The following is a 22,713-nucleotide window of genomic DNA, read 5'->3' as shown; positions in this document are numbered from 1 at the left end:
TTCCCTCCTTGGGGCTTGATCTCAGGGCCTAGGCACTGAGTTTGATCAAGGCTAGCATTCTATCCTTTGAGACACAGCTCAACTTGTGGTTTTTGTTGGTGGTGGTGGTAGTAGTGGTGGAAATTACCTGGAGTCAAGAGTCTTGTGGACTTTGCTGCCCAGAATAGCTTAATCACGATCCTCAGATCTTAGCCTCCTTACTGGTTAGGAATAATCATGAGGCAGTGCTGCCCAGCTCAAATGGACTACCAAGCTCCAGTCCTGGGCTTGAACTCGGGGCCTGAGCATTGTCCTTGAGCTTATTCTACCACTTGAGTCACAGCACCACTTCCACTTTTTCTGTGTATGTGGTACCAAGGAATTGAACCCAGAGCCTCCTGAATGCTAGGCAAGCACTCTACCCCTAGACCACACTTCCAGCACCTGAGCTGCTTTTTCTTTTTCTTTTTTCTTTTTAGTATGGTGATACATACCTATCATCTCAGCACCTAGGAGTCAGAGGCAGGAGTATTGTGAGCAAGAGGCCCACCTAGGCCACAAACAAAGACCCTGTCTCAGAAAACAACAACAAAAACCACAGTACAATAATTTGAAAAAAAAACAACAAAAAAAACAGCTTCCTAACAAAAATCTGGAAGTTGGCGCAAGCTCACTCAAAAGTGCCAGCCTTGAGTGAATAAAGCCAAGCAAATGAGAGCATACCACCCTGACTTCAAGCCCCCAAAACGAAACAAAAAACATCATTCCAGCCCTATCAGGGGACCTGGAAGCATGTCCAGCCTCCGCTCCCTTCCGCATACACATCAGTTAAGTCTACCCTGGGCTCTGCCCACAGCTGGCCTGGGCATCAGCATTGAGACTGTTGGGTCCATAGAACCACAGACATCCACAACTCAAATATCTATGAAGCAAGTTCCTCTACTCACCTTAAATAATAGCTACTTCCAGCTAGGCTCCAGAGATCACACCTGGAATCCCAGCTACCCAGCAGGCTACGAGCTAAGGACAGAGGTTTAAAGCTAGCCTGGACAGAAAGTCACATGAGACTCGTATCTCCAATTAACTACCAAAATGTCAGGAGTGGAGCTGTGACTCCAGTGGGAGAGCACAAGCCTGGAGCAAAAATGTTAAGGGACGGTGCTCAGGCCCTGAGTTCAAGCCTGGAAATTCAGAATGGCTACTTCAGAGATGCCCGCCAGTTCTGAACGCCAGGAGCTTTCTGTATGGCTCTAAGGCAGGCATCAGGGTGTCCCCACCACAGTGTGTCCAAACAGGAGAGACCCAGGGGCTGGAAATCTACATATTTCCCTAGGAAAAGTTTATGCAGTGGGTAGGAAAGATGGCGGGTATTTATGCAGCCCACAGGCCTGAGGCAGGTGCATTCTGTGACTTCCTGAATGTAGACTGTTGAGAAACTGGGTCACTTAGTCGCAACTTATTGCCATTACCTCTTACTGCGTTCACCAGCCAGCCAAACTGGCACACATGACACAGCCATTGTGCATCTGGAGGCTGCAGGCCAGGAACCTGGGAGGTGCCTGGCTCTGTGGTTTCTCATGGCCTCGTGGCAGCACCAGGGTCGGAAGACCCCAGTCTTTCCCAGGCTCCTAACCTGGCACATGGCTAAGCTCACTAGAAGAGGCTGGGTACCCTAGGATCCTGCCACACAAGTGCTTTTCTTTCTTCTTTCTTTCTTTTGTGTGGGTCTGGGTATGGTGTGGGTGTGTGGGTGCTAGGGCTTGAACTCAGCCTGGGCACTATCCCCTTGTTTGATTTGTTTTTGTTTTTTGTGGGTCATGGGGCTTGAACTCAGCCTGAGTGCTGTTCCTGAGCCCAAGGCTACCACCCTACCCTTGCGCTAAGCCCCACTTCCCATTTTCTAGAGGTTAATTGGAGATAAGAGTCTCAGGTTCTTTTGTGCCTGGGCTGGCTTTGAACCTTAATCCTCAGATTTCAGCTTCCTGAGTAGCTAGGATTACAGGCTTGAGCCATCACACCCAGCTTGTTTTTTGTTTTTTAGTATTTTTTTTCTTTGCCCACCTTGGGGCTTGAACTCAGGATGTGGGCTGTGTCCCTGAGCTTCTTTTTGCTAGCTTTTTGCTACCACTCTATCACTAAGCCACAGTGCCATTTCTGGCTTTTTCTGATTATGTGGTACTGAGGAATAGAACCCAGGGCTTCACGCATGCTAGGCAAGCACTCTACCACTAAGCCACATTCCCAGCCCTGTCCCTTAGCTTTTTCACTCAAAACTACTAGCACTCTACCAGTTGAGCTACAGCTCTACTTCTGGCTCTTTGGTGATTAATTAGAGAAAAGTCTCATGGACTTTTCTGATCCTCCACTCTCAGTCTTCTGAGTAGCTAGGATTGATTACAGGCATAAGCCACGAGCACCCAACACTAGCGCCTCTCTTTCTCAGTGCAGTGGTCTCAGGGGAGTGAAACTTCTCAGATGGGGTCTCCAATATCACATGAAGCTCTTATTTCCAGAAGTGGAGCTGTGGCTCAAGTAATAGACAACTAGATTTAAGCAAAAAAGCTAAGGAACCTCAGCCATTGCCTGAGTTCAAAGCCCCAATACCAGGACAAAAAAGAAAAAATAGTATTCAGTAAATTTACCTCTTCAGTATCCAGTTCTGTAAGTTTGGGCTTTGTGTTTGTTTGGGGGTTATCTTGGGGGGTGTGTGTGTGTGTGTGTGTGTGTGTGTGTGTGTGCCAGTCCAGAGACTTGAAGTCAGGTCACTGTCCTTGAGCTTTCATGCTCAAGGCTAGTGCTCTACCACTTGAGCCACAGCCCCCTTCCTGGCATTTTGCAGGTTTATTAGATCAAACCAACATCTTCAGATCTCAGTCCTTATGAGCATGAGCCACTCGTGACCAGCTGAATTTAGGTACGTTTCATTTATTTAATTTTTTTTTTTGCCAGTCCTGGGCTTGAGCTCAGGGCCTGAGCACTGTCCTTGGACTTTCTCAAGGCTAGAGCTCTACCACTTGAGCCTCAGCACCACTTCCGGCTTTTTTCTATGTATGTGGTACCGAGGAATTGAACCCGGGTCTTCATGCATGCTAGGCAAGCACTTTAACCACTAGGCCAAACTCTCGACCCTTTAGGTACGTTTTAAACAAAAGTTCTATGATCCAGTGGGGAGCTGGGTCTTAGAACTGGGAGCTCATGTGCTTTCCAAGTTATTCAAAAAAGGCTGAAGCTTGGGAGATGGAAATTTGAAGCTAAACTAGGCAAAAAAAAAAAAATCCATCACCAAAATAGCCAGCAGAAATCTAGGCTGGAGGTATAGTTCAAGTGGTAGATCACCAGCTAAATAAGCAATCCTTGTAAGCTCAAGTACCAGAAAAATAAAAGGCCAGGCATGAAGGCTCACGCCTATAATCCTAGCTACTCAGGAGGCTGAGATCTGAGGATCATGGCTCAAAGCCAGCCTGGGCACTAAAGTCTGTGGGACTCTTATCTCCAATCAACCACTAGAAAATGGGGAGTGGTGCTGTGGCTCAAGGGGTAGGGCAGTAGCCTTGAGCTGAGGAGCTCAGAGACAACACCCCATGACCAACAACAACAACAAAAGAACAAAGAAAAGTTTTATCACCCAATAAAATCCTCCCTCGTATGGTGGCTGGCCTTCCCATCCCTGCAGCCCTTAGAATTGCCAGTCTGATCTTTCCTCACGTGGCTTTGCCCTTTCTAAGTGGCATATAAATAGAGTCCCACAGTGTCATGCCACTTGCGCCTGGAATTCTCCCACAGGTCTCCTGTGTCAGTGCTGTGCATCAGGCTCAGAGCCATCCCCCCCGAGAGCCACTGCCTGCTCCAGGCATGGCAGCCAGGCCCAAGCAGAACAGGCAGGCTGGACCCCAGGGAGGCCTGAAGTCACCTGCACTACTTTGCTACTGTTGAGCCCCTAAGTCTACCCTACAGAAGCCTGGTCATCCTGGGGACATCTTCTGCCCCTCCCTGAGGAAACAGTGCTTTCTGAGCAGAAGCCATGACTTGTCACCTGGCACTGTTGAAAGGCCCCTGGGCTGCACCCTAACCTGCAAAGGTAACCAGGCCCACCCTAAGCAAGCATCTTTGTTGATTTCCTCTGTGTGTGTGTGTGTGCGCGCGCGTGTGCGTGTGCGTGTGTGCACGTGCACACACGCGTGCCTATGCACACGCACATCTGCATGCCAGTCCTGGGGCTTAACTCAGGGCTTGGGTGCTGTCCCTGAACAACAACCACTACTACTTCTTCTCCTCCTCCTCCTCCTCCTCCTCCTCCTCCTCCTCCTCTCAAAGTCAGGGCTGTATCACCTGAGCCACAACTCTACTTTTCCTGCCCCTGCTGGTTTTGAGCTGAGATCCTCAGACCTCAGCCTCCTGAGTAGCTAGGATTACAAGCATGAGCCACCAGCACCTGTCCTGGGACTTGAACTCAGGGTCTGAGCACTGTTCTTAGGCTTTCTCAAGGCTAGAGCTCTACCACTTGAGCCAAAGTGCCACGTCTGGCTTTTTCTATGTATGTGGTACCCAGGAATTGAACCCAGATCTTCGTGCATTCTAGGCAAGCACTCTACCACTAGGCCAAACTCCCGGCCTACTTGGACACTTTTTGCTCAAGGCTAGCACTATGCCACTTAAGCCACACGGCTGTTTCCAGCTTTCTCTTAGTATGTAGCACTGAGAAAGAACCCAGGTCTTCATGCATGCTAGTCAAGCACTCTTACCACTAGGCCATGCTCCTGGCCCCAGCACCCAGCTCTTCATTGACCAATTATTGAACCGAAACACGTAGTAAAACTCAGTATCCAAAGCTAGGCACGGGTGGCTCACGCCTGTAATCTTATCTACTCAAGAGGCTGAGATCTGAGGATCACAGTTCAAAGCCAGCCCAGGCAATTAAAGTGTATGACTCTTATCTCCAATTTACCACCAGAAAACCGGAAGTGACATGGTTCAAGTGGTAGAACACAAACCTTGAGCTGAAGAGCTCAGGTCCAGTGTGTGGGCCCCGACAGAGTTCAAGCCCCATGGCCAGCAAAAAACAAAACAAAAACAAAACTCAGTATCCAGACTCCTTCTTGGACTCTCACACCTTCCTCTCCAGCTCTGTCTTTGAGTCTTCTCCCATTAGCAGGAGACTGGGAGGCTAGGGGGACTTTCCAGGTGGTCCTAGGGTACCAGGATGGTAGGGACACAAACTCAGTTCCATGCAGACCTGTTCAGAAACATCTCCTGAGTGCAGCCAGCAGGACAAGAGTGGCTGTCTCTAGGAATGGCTCCACTGTTTTGTCCTCTATCCCCATAATACTGTCCCCAGCCTTCCGAAGCTCCTCCAGGTCACTACAGCTCGTCAGTCCCCCTCAGACACGAGAGGGCAGTGAGTCTGAGTCCATCCAGAGGTCTAGAGAAAAGAGCCCAAGGAACTCTCAGACCAGGGGCAATTTGGAGTCAGGCAGGATTTAGAAGTGCCTAAGCTCAAAATATTTGGGGCTAGCGGGATGCCAGTGGCTCAGGAGGCTGAGAACTGAAGATCATGATTCAAAGCCAGTCCAGCCAGGAAACTCCACAAGACCCTTATCTCCAATTAACCAAAAAGCATAAGTGTGGGAATGGAAGGGGAAAACTGGGAGGGAGGGAGGGAGGGAGGGAGGGAGAGAGAGAGAGAGAGAGAGAGAGAGAGAGAGAGAGAGAGAGAGAGAGAGAGAGAGAGAGAGAGAGAGAGAGAGAGAGATGACAATGTCCAAAAAGAAATGTACACATAGCTGGGCACTGGTGGCTCACACGTATAATCCTACCTACTCAGGAAGCTGAGATCTGAGGATGATGGTTCAAAGCCAGCCTGGTTAAGGAAAGTCCATGAGACTCTTATCTCCAATTAACCACTAGAAACCCAGAAGTGGCACTATGGCTCAAAGTGGTAGAACAGTAGCCTTGAGTGAAAGAGCTTAGGGACAGCACCCAGGCCTTGAGTTCAAGCCCCATGACCAATAACAACAACAACAACAAAAATGAATGTACTCATTACTTATGTAACCATAACCTCTCTGTACATAACCTTTATAATAACAATTTAGAAAAAGAAAAATTAGGGGCCGGGAGTTTGGCCTAGTGGTAGAGTGCTTGCCTAGCATGCACGAAGACCCGGGTTCGATTCCTCGGTACCACATACATAGAAAAAAGCCAGAAGTGGTGCTGAGGCTCAAGTGGTAGAGCTCTAGCTTTGAGAAAATCCAAGGACAGTGCTCAGGCCCTGAGCCCAAGCCCAAGACTGGCAAAAAAAAAAAAAAAGAAAGAAAGAAAGAAAGAAAAATTAAGAGCAAAGCTAGAAGTAGAGCTGTGGCTCAAGTGGTAGAATCCAGTCTTGAGGAAAAAAAAATAAAGCTAAAGGACAGTGCCTGGGCCCAGTGAGCAGGCTCCAGTACCAGCATACACAAAACAAGTAGTTGTAGGAGGGGGTAGTTTGAGGCCAGCCTGGCAGGAAGGAGTGGGGAGGGGGTGGGGAAGATGGAATGTACACCGGGAAAGGCTACAATCCGTGTCCCAGAAGGGTGGGGCCACTCTGGGGGCTGAAAACAAAGCAGTGGGGTAGGCGGGAGGCCTTTGGAAGGGGTCTCCCAAGGCCAGATGCCATAGCCAGCCAGGACACACAAAAATGCAGCTGAAAGAGAAGCCACCGTCCTCGGCCCTGTCACTCGTCAGCTGGAACGCTGCCATTCCCTGTGCACCTAAGAACTTTCCAATCAGACCCAAGACCCTCCTCCACTTTTGATACAGAGATGTCCCCAACCTCAGAGCCCCTGGAATGTGAAAGAACAAAATCCGGAGGGCCACTTAGCATGTGCAAAAGCCCTGATTTCAGTCTCTTGTTCCTCAAGAAATACCTGCACATCTCAGAACTGGTGAACTAGGGTAACACACCCAGACCCTTCCCTGACGGGGTCTGTGCCCCAAGCTCAGGTCCTGGGCTGGCTCTGAGCACAGGAAAGAGAACAGGGGTTGCTGAAAGGGAGATTAAATGTGATCACTTGTGTGACTGAAATCTGATAAAGGATATACACAAATGGCATCTCTCCTTATAATTAAGATGATAATTTAATGACTGCTATTAAGACCTAAACAGAACCCCCACATGGGCTGCTTTTAAATGAATACCCTTGGTTCTCTGTCCCACTCACAAACCTGGAAGCATTACGTAGGATACAGAGTCTGCATCTCTCAGCCCATCTGGTTTGAAGTAATAAAACAACCAGGAAAAGGAACTGAATCAAAGGCACGATTTGTGGGTTCTTTCTTTCTCTCTCTCTCTCTTTTTTTTTTTCTTTTCTCTGTACTAGGGTTTCAGCTCCGGGCCTGGATACAGTCCCTTAGTTTTGTTACTCAAGATAGTGCTCTACCACTTAAGCCATAGCTCTACTTCCAAGTTTTTGGTGGTTAATTGAAGATTAAGAGTCTCCTGGATTTTCCTGAGTGAGCTGGCTTTGAACCACCTCAGATCTCAGCCTCCTGAGTAGCTAGGATTACCAAGTCTGAGCTACCTATGGATGACTCATTTGTGGTTTTTGAAATATAGAAAAGGTTTCTGATATCTGACATTCCCAGGACTGGAGGCAGTCCTGCTGGTTCACATCTGGGCCAAAGGTAGGATGCAAGAGTGGTTTGAGAGGAGGAGGACAGGTAGACGGCATAGCTGGTGCCTTATAGAGACCCACACCATCTCACTGGAACCAACACAGAGGAGAGGAACGTGGCCCGCTGGGTGCTGGTGGCCCACATTTGTAATCCTAGCTACCCAGGAAGCTGAGATCTGAGGATCAGAGCTTGCAGTCATTCCAGGCAGGAAAGTCTGAGACTCTTATCTCCAATGACCTACCAAAAAAGCAGGTAGTGGAACTGCAGCTCAAGCTCTCATGCCCCTCCCTGACTCACAGAGAGCTCCCCATGCATGCAGCATCATAGCATAAAAGGGAAACTGAGGCACCGCACGGAACCTCCAGACACCGGTCATTCCATTCAGTCCACGGGTGGACTGTGTTGGCACCTTGGCACCAGCCCCTGTAATGTAGAAGAGGCAAGCTGGCCATCACTCTCCACTCACCGGTGTGAGGCTCTGTTCTCTCTGCTGCTCAACCCTGAGCGGCTATGGCCAGGAGGAATTCTGCAGTGGGAGGGCTGCTTTGATCTGCCGCCCACCTGGGGTTCATCCTCAACCATCCGTCATCAAGGGGATCCTTCACACTCTGGGATTTCCCCTGCTGGTGAGCACTTCCCAGAGAGCCCTCCCAGCAGACCCCGGCTCGGAGCGGCCAGGGTCTCCTTTTCCCTTCAAAGCTCAAAGTACCCTGGGTTTTGTTGTAGACATTCAGGGCACTCTTGCCTCTGTACCCCAAACTCTTCCCTAGACAACCTCTAACACCAGCACTGGAGCCAACAGAGTTTTCACTGTCCCTTAGACAAGGGAAAAGAAAAGAAGAGCTGGGTGCTAATGGCTCAGGCCTGGCCACTCAGGAGGCTGAGATCTGAGGATCATGGTTTGAAGCCAGCTGAAGCAGGAAAGGCTGTGAGACTTGTTAGTTAAGGCTCGTTAACCACACAAAAGCTGGAGGTGAAGTTGGGGCTCAAGTGATAGAGAGTCATCCTTAAGTAAAAAAGCTAAAGGACAATGCCCAAGTCCTGAGTTCAAGCCCAGGACCAGCACAAAAAACAGAGTCTAGGGCCAGGAGTTTGGCCTAGTGGTAGAGTGCTTGCCTAGCATGCACGAAGACCCAGGTTCGATTCCTCGGTACCCCACATACATAGCAAAAAGCCGGAAATGGTGCTGAGGCTCAAGTGGTAGAGCGCTAGCCTTGAGAAAGTCCAAGGACAGTGCCCAGGCCCTGAGTTCAAGCCCAGGACTGGCAAAAAAAAAAAAAAAAAAAACAACAGAGTCTATAATCTCTCAGAAGCCTTCTGGTTTGAGCTTTTATTCTCTCAAGTCCTGATAGCTACACACCTAGAAAAAGAGCAGAGAACACAGCCTCTGAACTTGTGAGGAAGATTCTGGAGACCTGTAGCTGGGGTGTGGTTGAGGAGGGGACAGCAGAAGGCAGCACAACATTCATGGAAGGACAAAGAGCTCACAGAGGAATCTGAAGCAAGAGCAAAAAACGTCAGTCTGCCAGGCAGGCGCTGGTGGCTCACACCTGCAATTCGCTACTCAGGAGGCTGAGAGCTAAAGATCATGGTTCAAAGCCAGCCTGGCATAAAAGTCCATGAGGCTCTTATCACCAATTAACCACCAGAAAACTGAAAGCGGAGCTGTGGTTCAGCATGGTAGAGTGGCAGCCTTGAGTTGAAGAGCTTAGGGGCAGTGGCAAGGCTGAGTTCAAGCCCCATGACCACCACCAACAACCAAAAAGCTGTCAGTCTTAGTCTCTTTGTGCTTCTGTAACAAACTATCATAAACCAGGTGGCTTGCAAATCATGGCAACTCGCTCAGTTCTGGATGCTGGAGCCTAAGATCAATGTGACAGCATGGTTGTCGGCTTTTCTCTATGTATGTGGTACCAAGGAATCAAGCCTGGGTCTTTGTGCATGCTAAGCAAGCACTCTTTACCACCAGGCCAAACTCCCAATCCCAGAGACTGAGAGTTCTATTCCAGAATGCACAAGGTCACATTCTCTGTCTTTCCACTTTGGTAATAGCAGGGCTGGAACTCAGGGCCTACCCCTTGCTCAGCTGACATTCTACCATTTGAGCTATGCCTCTAGTCTGACTTTTTGTTGGTTACTTGGGAAATGCAGTCTCATAAGCCTCTCTGCCTGAGTTGGCTTCAAGCTACAACCCAGTGCTCATGGCTCATGCATCTAATCCTAACTACTTAGGTGGCTGAGCTACGAAGATAGAGATTTGAAGCCAGCCCAAATGGCAAAGCTCATAAGATTTTTATCTTCAGGCTGGGAGTTTGGCCCAGTGGTAGAGTGCTTGCCTAGCATGCATAGAGCCCTGGGTTGGATTTCTCAGTAGCACATGCATAGAAAAAGCCAGAAGTGGCGTTGTGACTCAATTGGTAGAGCTCTAACCTTGAGGAAAGCCCAAGGACAGCGCTCAGGCCCTAAGTTCAAGCCCCAGGAGTGGCAAAAATGAATAAATAAAAGCCACATAGGCCGGGAGTTTGGCCTAGTGGTTAAAGTGCTTGCCTAGCATGCATGAAGACCTGGGTTCGATTCCTCGGTACCACATATAGAAAAAAGCTGGAAGTGGTGCTGAGGCTCAAGTGGTAGAGCTCTAGCCTTGAGAAAGTCCAAGGACAGTGCTCAGGCCCTGAGCTCAAGCCCAGGACTGGCAAAAAAAAATAAATAAATAAATAAATAAATAAATAAATAAATAAATAAAAGCCACATAATAATCTTGCAAGGTCCTAAAGTCAAGCCCTAGCACTAACACAGAACAAACAAAACACACCACAATCCTCTGGATCTCAGCTTCTTGACTAGCTGAATTACAGATGTGAACCACTTGTGCCTGTCTTCTGGAGCCTTTTTTTGTTCGTATCTGTTGGGCTTGAATTCAGGGCCTGAGTACTGTCCCTGAGCTTTTGTGCTCAAGGCTAGTGCTCTAGCACTTTCAGCTTTTTGGCCATTATTTGGAGCTGAGTCTCACAGAATTTCCTGCCTGAGCTGACTTCCAGAAGACCGGAAGTGGCACTGTGGCTCAAGTGGTAGAGTGCTAGCCTTGTGCTAAAGAGCTAAGGCACAGTGCCCAGGCCCAGAGTTCAAGTCTCACAACCACCACCAACAACCACAACAGGGGCCAGGAGTTTGGCCTAGTGGTAGAATGCTTCCCTCGCATGCACAAAAACCCGGGTTTGATTCCTTGGTACCATTGACATGGAAAAAGCTGGAAGTGGTGCTGTGGCTCAAGTGGTAGAGTCCTAGCCTTGAGAAAGCCCAAGGACAGTGCTCAGACCTTGAGTTCAAGCCCCAGGACTGGCAAACAACAACAACAAAAGATACCACATCCTATTCCTTTGTGCATTGGATCACAGAAAATAATACTTATTGGAATGAACTTTAGGAAATATGGAAACAAGAAGTTTTTTTTTCCTCTGTTGTGTTTGTTTTCTTTCGGGCTTGTTTGTTGGTTTGCCTGTCTTTGGAGGGTAAGTGGCCACAGAAATGGGGAAGGGAGGAAGGATAAAGAAGGGCAGCAGGGATGCTCCCTGCACACTGCGTGGAAATGAACTACACGACGTGTGGCTGGGCATCGAGGGGAGGGAAAAACTGAGAGTGAGAGAAGAGGTGACACTGCCCCCCCCCAAAATGTACTCTTTAAAGGACATACGACTGTAACCCCTCTGTACATCACCTTTACAATAATAATTTTTAAAGGTACCACTTCCTAATTCTATCACCTTGGGGGTGACTATTCCAATAGTTACATTTAGAAGCGACACATACAGTGCCATCAGTATTCACAGAAAGAAAACAGCTAAAAGTTGGGTGCTGGTTCCCGCCTGTGGTTCAAAGCCAGCCTGGGCACTAAAATCTGTGATACTCTCATCTCCAAAGAACCACCAGAAAACCAGAAGTGGCTCAAGTGGTAGAGTGCTAGCCTTGAGCTGAAGAGCTCAGGGACAACGCCCAGTCCCAGAGTTCAAGCCTCATGATAGGCAGGCGCACACACACACACACACACACACACACACACACACACACACACACACACACAGGTAGAAGAAAGAAAGAAAGAAAGAAAAACTACAAAGCATTTCTTAGAACAATTCAGGGATGTCCAGGGGTGGCTGCCAACATGATGCCAGCTCCAAGCACGCAGCAGCCAGGGTAGTTCTGGGAAGTGCTCAGGAGGCTCTTGTTAAGAGGTGAATGGAGGAGCCTGATCCGGATTCAAAGCCGGCCTAGGCAGGAAAGTCTATGAGACTCTTACAGCTGATTAAACCACAAAAAAAACACCCCAAAAAACCCAGAAGTGGAGCTGTGGCTCAAGTGGTTGAGTGCCAGCCTTGAGTGAAAAGACTAAAAGACAGTGCTCAGAGCCTGAGTTCAAGCTTCCTTCCTCCCCTTTCTTCCTCAGTACCAGCATCAAAGGAAGCAAGGGAAGGAGGGAGAGGGAAGAGAGGAGAAGGAAAGAGAAAGAGAGAGAAGGGGGGAAGAATGGAGAGAGGGGGCAGGGAGGGAGAGACAGAGAGTGGGTAAGTCAGTAAGGTGGAAGGGAGGAAGAAAGGAAGGAAGGAAGGAAGGAAGGAAAGAAAGAAAGAAAGAGCAGGGATGTGAGCCAGGGTGTATTGTAACAGTACACAGTCTTCTCACAGAAAGTTTTCCGACCTACCAGGGGTGGGGGTGGGGATGGTAAAGGGGCTGCTACCCCAGTGTAGGGCAGGCCAGTTCTCTGCCAGGATGGTGACCTTCAGTACTTAGCCATCCACCACTGGGAATGAAGCCGGGGAGTGGCCCAGTTGAATAACAAAGCAGTTCTCCGGCTCAACTGGCCATCTCAGCGCATTCAGGAACATCCACCCAAGACCTGTGCGCTGGGCTGTGTTCTTCGAAGACTCATAAACACCCGGCACGGTTACTCATTCAAGGGACAGCTTATGACTGCAGCTTTGAACAAAACGAAAGCCGCGGTCTCTCTAATGACAGCCTTTCCCTACCGCCGAAGTCCCCAGGGGCACTGGGCCCCTGGAAAGCCTGTGGAAACGCTGCATTCCACTGGGAAGAGGGGGGAGGCCTGACACTGCCCAGCGCCCTCTGCAGGACAAACTCCAGCCAGTCAGTCCTCAGAGGCCTGGGGTTGCCTGACTCCTACACAAGGGAGGGCTGCAAGCGGGTAACTGGCTATCCCACACAGAAGCCGCTATCACAGGCAAAGGGAGAGCTACAGTTGAGGGCAGGGTGGGATCTGGGATCAAGAATGGATATTACTGTCCGTAGGAGTATGTCCAGGGAGCCTGCTGGCCACTCGGGCAGATGCAACAGAGTGCCAGATGCCTTTAGAGGCTCTGGGTGGGCCCAGGTAGCCTTCCCCTCCTAGACCAGCTTCGTGAAAACTGCGCCTGCCTCCTCTTAGAAAACCCTAAGTCACTTCATAGCAAGAGAGAAAATACAATCAGGATGGGTTTGGTCTGGAAACGCCTGGTGGGATCCCTTAGAGAGGTGGCGCTCAGGATGTCACTGACACATAGGATGTGATGAGCCAGGGAGCCCCAGGAAGCAGGATTGCCACAAACACCCTGGGACAGAGAGAGTCTGGACAGAACCTGGCCACGTGCATTTCCTGTTCGGCATGTCCAAGTTGGCCCTGACATTGACGGGTGGTCAGCTTTTTCCTGCTTGGACTCAGGAAGGGAAGGGTAAAGGGCTGGGCCCATCCCTGGTGTTGAGTTCATGGGGAGCATCCCGCAGCCACCTGGCCTGGGAAAAATGCTTCACCCATGGGTTTTGAGATGACTCATGACCATCGTCATTGTGCACCCCCTGTCCAGGTCACTCTGTGGGGGCGCTCAACAGAGAACAAAGTCAATAAACAGGGGGAAAAGGAGGCCTGGGTTGGGGCCAGGCGGGGGTGGGGGGGGTGGGGGAGAACACGACAGTTGCCTGCTTTTGTCTTTCCACAACCCCATCCGGGTCAAAGGTTTCCTCCCTTTCAGGCTGTTATTACGATGAATAGTCACAGTTTGCATTAAAAAAAAAAAAAAGATCCTGCAGGATACGTCTGGGAAAGAAGTCAGGGCCGGGGAGTCCAAGGCCCAGAGACAACTGCAGGTGTGCAGAATTTAAAAGCGGGACTGGGGAGGCGGGAGGGGGGGAGTGATTGGCAGGAGCGAGCCCAAGAGCGGGCGGCAGAGGAATGGGGAGGAGGTGGCACCGGCACTGCAGGGACCCCGCGTCCCCCCTCCCCGGCCCGCCCAGGACCTGGTCTGGGCGGATTAGGGGCGACTTAGGTGGGGCTGGGGAGGTGGAGACCGACTCCTGATTCCCATCTAAGGTGGGCGCAAAGAAAAGGACGCACAGGCAGCTAGGAAAAGAGGCGAAACCGTTTATCCCGTCGGCGCCGGCGCGGAATCTACAGAATCTCCACGCTCTCGGCACGCATCTACACCGCGTGCGGGCGGGGCTCTCTCGGGTCGTCCACCCTGCGATGCCGGCCGGGCCGCAGGCGACGCGGTCTCGGGGAGAACAATAAATACTAGCATTTCCTTCCGCCTCGGATCGGGCGCTTTGGCACTGGCGGGTGGGCCCCGTGGGTCCTCGGAGCTGGGGAGGACCCCGCGGGGATGGAGAGGGCTGGGCACACGGGAGACACGCCGCAGTCCTGGGGGACCCCGGTGGCTTCGAGGCTGGGGAGGGGGACACCCGCGGCGGCCCCCGGGGTCGGGAGCAGGAGTCTTCTGATGGCCCTTGGGGCCGGGTGGACGGGGGGGCGGGGAGCCCGCCGGCCCTCGGGGCTGCGCGGGGCGCCTGGGGCCCGGGCGGCGGTCGCGGCGGCGGCGGCGGCGCGCGTTATCTGGGGCAGTAGTCGTAGGAGCCGGGCGGCGCGGCCCCGGCCGACGAGTACATGTTGGCGGCGGCGGCGGCGGCGGCGGCAGCGGCGGCGGCGGCGGCCGCGGCCGGGCTCACGGCGGGGTGGTGATGGTGCGGGTGCGCGTGCGCGTGCGGGTGGTAGCCGTGGCCCCGCAGGCCCGGCAGCGGGTAGGGCGCCGGCCGGCTCTTGGCCCCGAGGTAGTGGTCGTAGGCGGCGGCCGGGTACTTGTAGGGGTGATGATGCAGGGGCTCCGAGGCTCCGGGCGCCTCCAGGCGCAGCTCGGGGTGCGGGGGGCTGGGCCGACCTCCGGAGGCGCCGGGCAATGGCACGAGCCCGCCGGCGCCGCCGGCCCCGGGCAGCGCGGGGCTCAGCACTCGCGCCAGCAGCTGCGGCGGATGCCCGGGGTCGCCCAGCATGGCCGGCCCTCCCGTATCGCGTTCGAATTCTCGCCGGGCTTCGGCCGCGTCTGCGAGGGAGAGCCGGGGCGTGAGCGCGGCCCGCCCGCGCCGCCGAGATCCCTCGAGGAAGGGCTCTGGCTAGGAGGCGCGAGGCCGCGATCTGGGGGTTCCCCCGCTCCACCCCCGCTCCTACTTGGCAAGCCTGCTGAGCCCCCGCACCGCCGGCGCCCCGAGCCTCCCCGGGGACCCGCGCCCCTCCGCGGGCGGCAGCGGCGGCGGGCGGGGCTCCGAGGCGGGGTGCAGCCGTCGGGCGGGCGAGTGCGCGCTTGCCCGCCGCCTAGGCCGTTGTGCAACAGGCGGGAAGGCCGCGAGCGCCCCGGGGGTGCAGGCGCGGCCGGGCGCGGCCGGCGGCGGCCCGGGACGGAGAGCGAGGGCGCGCGCGCGCGCGCGTGGGGTCTAGGAGCCCGGATCCCACGACCTGCAGCCTACCTTTCTCCGCGCCGTTGGGCTGCGTGGGAGAGGCCACGGGGTTCCGCGAGCGCGCAAAGGCACTCATTAGCGGCAGCGCGCCTGGCCGGTGGTTCCGGGGCCTGCGGGAGGGAGGGGAGATCAGGACGACGTCCCCGAACCCGGCGTCCTGGCGGGAGCTCGCCCTCTCTCCCTCCAGAGGTCACTCACCAGTCCTCAGGATCGCAGTCCCGGAAACCTTTGGCGAAGGGGTTGCTGGCAATCTTGAGCTGCGTGATCTGCAAGGGAAACGAGCGTGAGAAAGAAGCTGGAACCCTGCAGCCCGCGGCCACCCGACCTGGTGGCGGCCAACCGGGGAGTGTTAGGGAGACACCCGGCCAGGGCGCGCCGCTCAGCGCTGCCAAGGCAAGAACTGGCCCCATCTGCCCCCTGCCCCACTGACACAGTGTTTCTTCTTTCAGTAGGGGGTCAGGCAGCCTTCTTTTCACTGGAGGACGGACCCTCTCTTCGCCACCCCAGATAAATGGGGATAAGGACCTAACTGCCCCTGACTGGGATGGGAATGTGGTCACTTCCGCCCGCCCCCCCCCCCACGCAGCACACTGGGGGAAACTGAGAGGAGCCCTAGGAATCTGGGAAAACCTCAGATCAAGCCCCAGATGGGAAGTTTCCTGAATGGTTTGGAAAACAAACTTTCAGGCTGCAGTGACAGTCTCCCGCACAGAGGTCAAACTGATAGGAGGCTAGGCTAGCCTGCTCAAAGGGAGGGGGCAGCTTAAGGTCTGGATATGGAGGGAGGGAAGGGGTAGGAAGGAGAGGGCAACTGGATTGTGCCCCACCCCCAGGCGCTGGCAGCAGGTAAATGTTGCACCGTTTTCCAAAATGTGAAATGTGACTCCTGCTCCCAGAGACCTCCAGGGAGCCTCTCACCCGGTGGTTCTGGTAGGCAGTGACGGCGGTGAATCGAGTCTCTTCGAACACAAAAGTTTTGAAGTTCTCTTCTGCGTATTTCTCGCTATCTTTTCGAGGATCCACGTAGACGACGTGGAAGCGGGGCTGGTATCTGTGCATGGAGTTGAGGATAATCTGGAAGACAGGGTGGGGACTGGCTCCAGCAGGGAGGCTGGCTGGCAGATCCCAGATGGAGCAGGGACGCTGGGACAGAGGAACTGAGTAGGCGATGGGTTTCTTTGGATGATTTGGTGAAAACCCTTCATTACTGAAACTAGGCCAGGCTGTGTGAGACCCCCTTTGGGGTCTCCAGAAAAATGAAAAGATTCTAAGTGGCACACAATCGATGTAGATTTCTTAGGTCCTCAACAATTGCCAAGAGGAAGAGGTCAGCTTAGCCAGAAGGCAGCCTCACCGACCTCCATTCTGCAAGCCTCCGTCCAGCCTTCCCTCCACCCCAGCACTCCATCTTTCCAAATGAAACTCTCCAACATAAGCTCAGGACTGGGGTAAGAGCTAAGTGCCTCTCCCAGGCGCACCCCCAGACTGCAAGTCCCTTCACGGAGGCCTGCCCCACCGCTGGTCTAGCTCTTTTTCTGTCTGGCTGGTGGGAACTCCGGAGAGCTTGTAGGAGGGACATCCCTGCAGCTGAGAAGGGGTCGCTCACGTGGCCATTGTCGTCCAGCAGGTTGTTGGTCAGCTTGAGCTTGTCGAAGGACACGATTTGCTTCATCCACTGTGCCCCCTTGGCTGGTGAGTCAGGGTGGTAGTGCACTCTGCCAGGAGTGGCAGGGTCTGCCTTGCCCGCCACCAGCCAAGAAGAGCTGTGAAATGCGTACCTAGGAGTGGGGGTGGGGTTATGCTACGCGGAGGTAAACTGAAAGGGCACCGCCTGATGTGCACAGTGTCTCTGAGTGAGGTGTTTCCTCACCCGGGAAATCAAAGTCACAATATTCATACCAGCCGCCATACACAAAACAAGCTGGGAACCAAGCTCTACTGGAACACCAAAAGAGGCCACCTTGCTCCCCTCCTCCCCTCATTTCGCTGCACACGGGTCTGCCGACCTCCGTGCAACACGGCTGACCAGATGAAGTCAGGCACCGGGCAGTGTGCATTTACTTTACTAATTGCTATTAATTGTCCTAGCAGCCAAGGCCCGCCCCTGCATAATCTCTCCTGGCCACCCCACCTTTCCGGCCAAGTTCTGGGACTGAGGTTCTCTGGATATGGGGGAAGGGGACTAGGAGTGCAGGCTAGCCTCTTGGGAGAAGGAGACAGAGGAAACCAAGGACTGTGTGCGTGGCCCACCCCTTTAGCCCCCCCCCCAACCTTAAAGCCTGCCTTCCCGAGACAGGCTTTGGAGAAGGGATGTTATGGGGTTCACTTGGGAGAAGGGAGGATGCAGGTCGAGATCAGAGGGTCACATCAGACAAGGCACCCGAGAGCTTCACGCTATAGATAGAGGACACTGGGACCCGCAGGTCAAAACCCAAGTGGCCCACAGGGTCTGCTCACCGATAGCGTTTGTCATCCACCGGCACGAAGTCCATGAGCAGCATGTAGTCAGCCATGGGATCCATGCCGAACAGCTTCACTTGGAAGGTGGGGAACATTCGCCTGAGGGGATTGGGACCTCAGGTCACCTCGCTGTGGGAGAGCAGGGCTGCCACGCCTGGACTTTCCCGGGGGAATGGCAGCCCTTCACTAGGAGACCCCTCGAATCTCTCTCAGGGGCTGCCTGCTGTGTTTGGCCCCAGTCCTTTAGTCTCCATTCTATCTCAGCTTCCTTAACCCAGATTAGGGCCTTACCCAACCACCAGCAAGTGAGTGGCAAGCCAGACCTCAGATCCTCTTCGGAAACCCAGTACCCAGGCCTCGGAGCCCCCACCTTCTCCTGCCACATTTGCCTGCATATACACAGCTTTTCCCTGTGTGTGGCTTCCCTCCGTGGTCTTGGAAGCAGGGTTTCCCTAACAACAGCTTCTCCTCCCCTCACAGAGCCTTCCTAGCTTGATCTGAGCAGCTCCCGGCTCCAACAAAGCGAAACTGAGACACTGAGTAGGGACACGTTCACCCGAATCTCCATTGCCCTCTCAGTGGGGTCTGCGGCTGCTCCCCGCTCGCTCCCTCCTGCAGGTCTGACACCTCAGATCTCCCAACTCTTCGGCCTGGCCCAATGCTGGAGTCTCCCCCACCTTCTGTGGGGCACAGGCACATTCCTGCTTCCCTCAAGATGCAGAACCCCAAGACACAGCTTCCCAGGCAGGACTTAGCTTATAGAGACTCTCCTCTGGACCCCAACTCTGTAACCCATCGGAGAGCTAGACAGGCCATTCTGACAATAGGCCAGCCTTCACTGGAGAAGGCTGCAGAAGCAGCTCCTGGGCCTGGGGAAACAACACAAGCTTTGGTCCCTGTCTCTCCCAGGGTCTCCCCTCACAAGCAGCTTGCTGCAGACAGTAGACAAAACACATACTAGGACTCTGACAGGCGTCCTGTCACCCTGACCTAGCCTCTGCGGGCTGCAGGGCGTTGCCGAATATTGGCTAATAGAGTAAAGCTGGCTGCAAACAGGACCCTGGCTGGGCTGGGCTAGACCCAGGAGGTCCTGCCGCTGTTGAGGCGATCCCTTGTACCCACGAACAGCAACAGGGGCCTGGAGAAAATCCCTACAGCAGGATCCAAGGACAGGCCTCAAGTTCCCCCAGGAAGACTGCGCAGCAGGGAAACAGAAACCGCCAGAAGGTTTTGCAAGCAAGCTGAGAGCTAGATCCCTTTGGCTGCGCGGACACGGAGCTGGTGTGTACATTAGACACAGCCCTGCACCCGCCTTTGTCTTCTGGTCAAATCGGGAGCATCTGCAAAACTTGTTCCCCTTCTCTCTTAGCTCTTAAAACAAATAGAGGCCGATTGGAAGGCAGGCGCCCGGCTTGTGCACAGCTGGGCCCACAACCACCTGAGGAAACGAGGGAGAGCAACTTCTACCGAATAGAGCGCATTGGGGATTTTTTATTTTTTTAGGGGGTCTTCATTCTCTCTTAAAAACCATCCAGACAAATCGCTGGCTTTCTACTCTTCGTCGTGCCATCGTAGACTCAACTCGGGGACCCAAACCGGAGTTTCCTTTGCGGTGGGAACCCACTGAGAACCATCTGGCCGGCCAGACCCCCTCCCCTCCCCCAGCGGCTGCTTCTTCCCCCCCCCCCGACCGCCCCCCTCCGCCTCGCAGCGTCCGGGGTGGTGGGGAGGGGGCCCTGCGAATATCGAGACCTCTTTCCGCCTCCAGCGCGCCGTGCCCTCCCGCCCGGCGCTCCCGGCGGGCGGCTGTCGCCGGAGCCGGGATCGCAGAATGCGAGGGCGGCGGCGAGGCCCGGAGGAGCCCGCAGGTGCCTGGGCCGCGCCCCCCACCCGGCTTCTCGGCCCCCCTCGAGCGCATCGGTCCTCGGCGCGCAGCCGGAGCGTGGCGGCACGTGGGGAGGGTCGCGGCGCGCGGGGAGGGGCGCCCTGACCTGCCGGCCTTGGTGACGATCATCTCGGTGCCCAGCTGATTGAACTCGTCCCACAGCGCCTTCATCTCCAGCTGCACGCTCACGCTGGCCACCTTCGCGTTCTTCTTCACCGGCGCCTTGGCGGCGGCCGCGCAGCTGACCCCGGGGCCCTCGGGCTCGGCGGCGGAGCTGGTGGCGGCCCCCGCGGCCGGCGCGAACGGATAGGCGTGCGGCGGCGGGCCGGGAGCGCCGGGGGTGGCGGCGGCGCACGGATCGTAGCGTGGCGGCTGGGGCTCGCGCGGGCCGTACGGGTCGGCGCCCGGCGACGCGGCGCCCGGGAAGCCCCCCGCGGCCCCCAGGCTGCTCAGGCTGCTGGCCGTGAAGGCTGCAACGTCGCAGAAGTGCGAAAGCTGCGTGAGCCACGGACTGGACACGGCGGAGATCATGACCCGAGGGCCCCCGCCGCCGCCGCCGCCGCCGCCGCCGCCCCCGCCGCCGCCGCCGAGGTGAGCGCTGTCCCGCGCCGCGGGCCGAGTGGCGGGCGCTGCGCTGCACGCGCCCCGGGCCGCGCCGCCCCACACCGCGGGCCGGCCCCGAGGAGGCGCCCCGCCCCGCCCCGCCCCGCGCCCCCCCTCCCGCGCCGAGACAATGGCTTCGCTCCCCTCCCCCGCCCCTCGCCCCTCCCCCTCCTTTCCCCCCCTTCCAGGCCCCCAGCCCGCCCGCCGCGGCTCGCTGGGCCCGGGCCCCCCGACCGCCCGGACCGGCTCCCCGGAGCGGCGGGCCCGTCCGCGGGCCCTGCTCTGCCGCCCTCCCGCGTTTAGACTTCTCCTTTCTCTGTCCCAGATTTTCTCTTCCCAATTTATTATTATTTTTTTTTTTACCTTGTCTTCCCCATTAAAAAAAAATGTTCTTCCTATCCATCTTTCCCTTTCCCCCTATCTCTAGCTTCTCCTTATTTGTTTTACTTTCCATCTTTTTCTTTTTTTAAAAAAAAAATGTCATTCTCCTGACTTCCCACTTTATTTTCTTTACTCTTTGTCCTTTCCATCTACTCTTTCCCCCCACTGTTCTATGCGTCCTGTTACTCACATTTTCCTTTCTTAAAAAGAATAAAACCTGGAGTCTTTCTCTTGTTCTTTATTTGTAATGAGTTTGTGGTCCGTGTTCACGTGTTTTCTTCATGCTCTCTCTTCTTTTTCGTTCTTGTCTTTATTGCTTTTCTTGCCTGTCTTTTTCTCTCCTACGCCCTCCTCGTATTTTCTCTCCTGTTCTCCATGTCTTTTCCTCTTGGCTGCCCTCCTCTTTTCTGATCGGTTTTTGGTTTTGTTTTGTTTTCCCCTTTTTTCTTACGTTCCCTGACTCTCTTGCGGTCTCTTTTACCTTCTCTACCTCGTCTGGCCTCTCCAAGCTTACAATCTCTCTGCAGTCCCCTCCTACAGGCCTACCTCTAGCCTAGCTGCGTGCCAATCTCTGATGCTGGGGCCCCAGGCTGCTGAGTGCATACGTTTTTTGGGGGGGACGGGGTAGGATGCCAGAGTCCCAGCCTTAAGGCTTGAACCCACTCCTCCAGGAGCACCCTTCATTTTAGGGGCAAGACCTCAGGGGACCCGAGCGAGTCCGGGGGCCGGCGGGCGGCCGCTGTGCACTCGGCCAAGAGGCTCACCTTCCATGTCCCTGGTGACTGTGCTGAAGTGCATCCCGGCCGGGGATCCTGGTGGACGGCGAAGTTTCGCCCGATCGGTGGGCCCGGGGCCCCGGTGGGCGGCGCCCTCCGAGGCCTCGGCTGCAACGAGAGAGGCGATGCTGAACGCGCTGGCCCGGGGAGACAGCGGGCTCCGCGCGTCCATAGGCGCCCAGCGGCCTGGCCGGCGCCGCCTCCGACTGCGTGCGCCCAGCCGCACCGCGCCCAGCCCAGCCCGGGGGCGGGAGCCTATAGTGCCACTCACAGCCGCCGGCCCCAGGCCCAAGGGATTATAGCGTCATGGGCCCCCCATTTGGAGCCAATATCGGCCCAGGAGCCCTAACCGGTGGAGCGCCCTGGAAGTTCAGGGCCTTCTTGCTCTGCAAGCTCTTTGCCCCTCGCCTCTGGTCTCAGAGCCCTCGGTGACCAGCACCCCTGGACATCCCACTGCTCCAGCAGAGATCGAACCTCGCTCTGTTCAGCGAAGCCACGGTCAGCCTTTACTGCCCCAGAGGTCAGGCCGCCATGTGGAGAGCGCCCAGCCCCAGCCAAAGGGGCAGAGCGCTGATGAAGCACCCAAGACTCCGAGACCAGCTCTGCGCCGGCCCTTTGGTCCCTACTGCCTCCTTCTCCTCCCCGGCTGCCCCTGCACCTGGGTGAGAGAGGTCCCGCGCTGGCCTCGGACAAATGCCCCAGGGCTTCGGAGTCCTCCGTTCCTCGGAGCTTCGGGTCAGGCCCTACCCCAGTGACTAATCTCACAGACCCCCTTAGGACAGTTTGCTGTCCTGGCTGGAGACCCGAGGGGGAGGGGACGCCGCCCAGGCCGCCCAGCCTGGGAGCGTCACGCGCACCCGCGCGTACTGCCTGCCTTTGGCCAGGACGCTTTTACATCCGGAGGGTGGGCAGTGCCCGCTCCTCCGACCTCCCTGCGCACCGGGAGGGCCGGGGGCGGGGCCTGGCCGGCCGAGGGAGCTGAGGACACGTCGGAGAAATTCAGGCCGCATGGTCATGGTCGGGTGCTGCCCCTTGCCACCTTCCAGCGAGCCTGACCAGAGGAGAAGGCCCTGCAACTGAGGTTCGGGTCTAGCTCCTCCGCTTCTCCCCTCGAGGCACAGGCATACATCTCCATGCCAATTCTTGATTTGGTCTGTACCTCATCTCCTATCTCTGGGTCCTCTTGTAGCCAGTCCAGTGTTTCATGGCCTT

General features: G+C 55.2%; 1 protein-coding gene across 2 annotated transcripts; it reads right to left on the bottom strand.

Moving 5' to 3' along the window:
• Positions 1 to 14,021: 14,021 nt before the first annotated feature.
• Tbx1 (T-box transcription factor 1) lies at positions 14,022 to 22,235 on the bottom strand. Of its 2 annotated transcripts, XM_090320181.1 has the most exons (9): positions 22,160 to 22,235; positions 21,490 to 21,609; positions 19,848 to 20,211; positions 17,854 to 17,955; positions 17,003 to 17,174; positions 16,315 to 16,470; positions 15,595 to 15,662; positions 15,406 to 15,506; positions 14,022 to 14,984 (listed from the first exon to the last, which is right to left on the bottom strand). In XM_090320181.1, exons 2-9 carry the CDS (start codon positions 21,521 to 21,523, stop codon positions 14,497 to 14,499), a joined length of 1,485 nt encoding a protein of 494 aa, XP_090176307.1. In that variant the 5' UTR covers positions 21,524 to 21,609; positions 22,160 to 22,235; the 3' UTR covers positions 14,022 to 14,496. The 2 variants fall into 2 exon arrangements, with proteins under 2 accessions (XP_090176307.1, XP_090176305.1); XM_090320179.1 differs by lacking the exon at positions 22,160 to 22,235 and having other exon boundaries at positions 21,490 to 21,673.
• Positions 22,236 to 22,713: the final 478 nt, after the last annotated feature.

Source organism: Megascapheus bottae, chromosome 28, assembly GCF_031878675.1.
Source record: "Megascapheus bottae isolate mThoBot1 chromosome 28, mThoBot2.hap1, whole genome shotgun sequence".
NCBI classification, from domain to species: domain Eukaryota; kingdom Metazoa; phylum Chordata; class Mammalia; order Rodentia; family Geomyidae; genus Megascapheus; species Megascapheus bottae.
The sequence above is the reverse complement of the archived record's forward strand: the minus strand, read 5'-3'. Positions and strand labels throughout refer to the sequence as shown.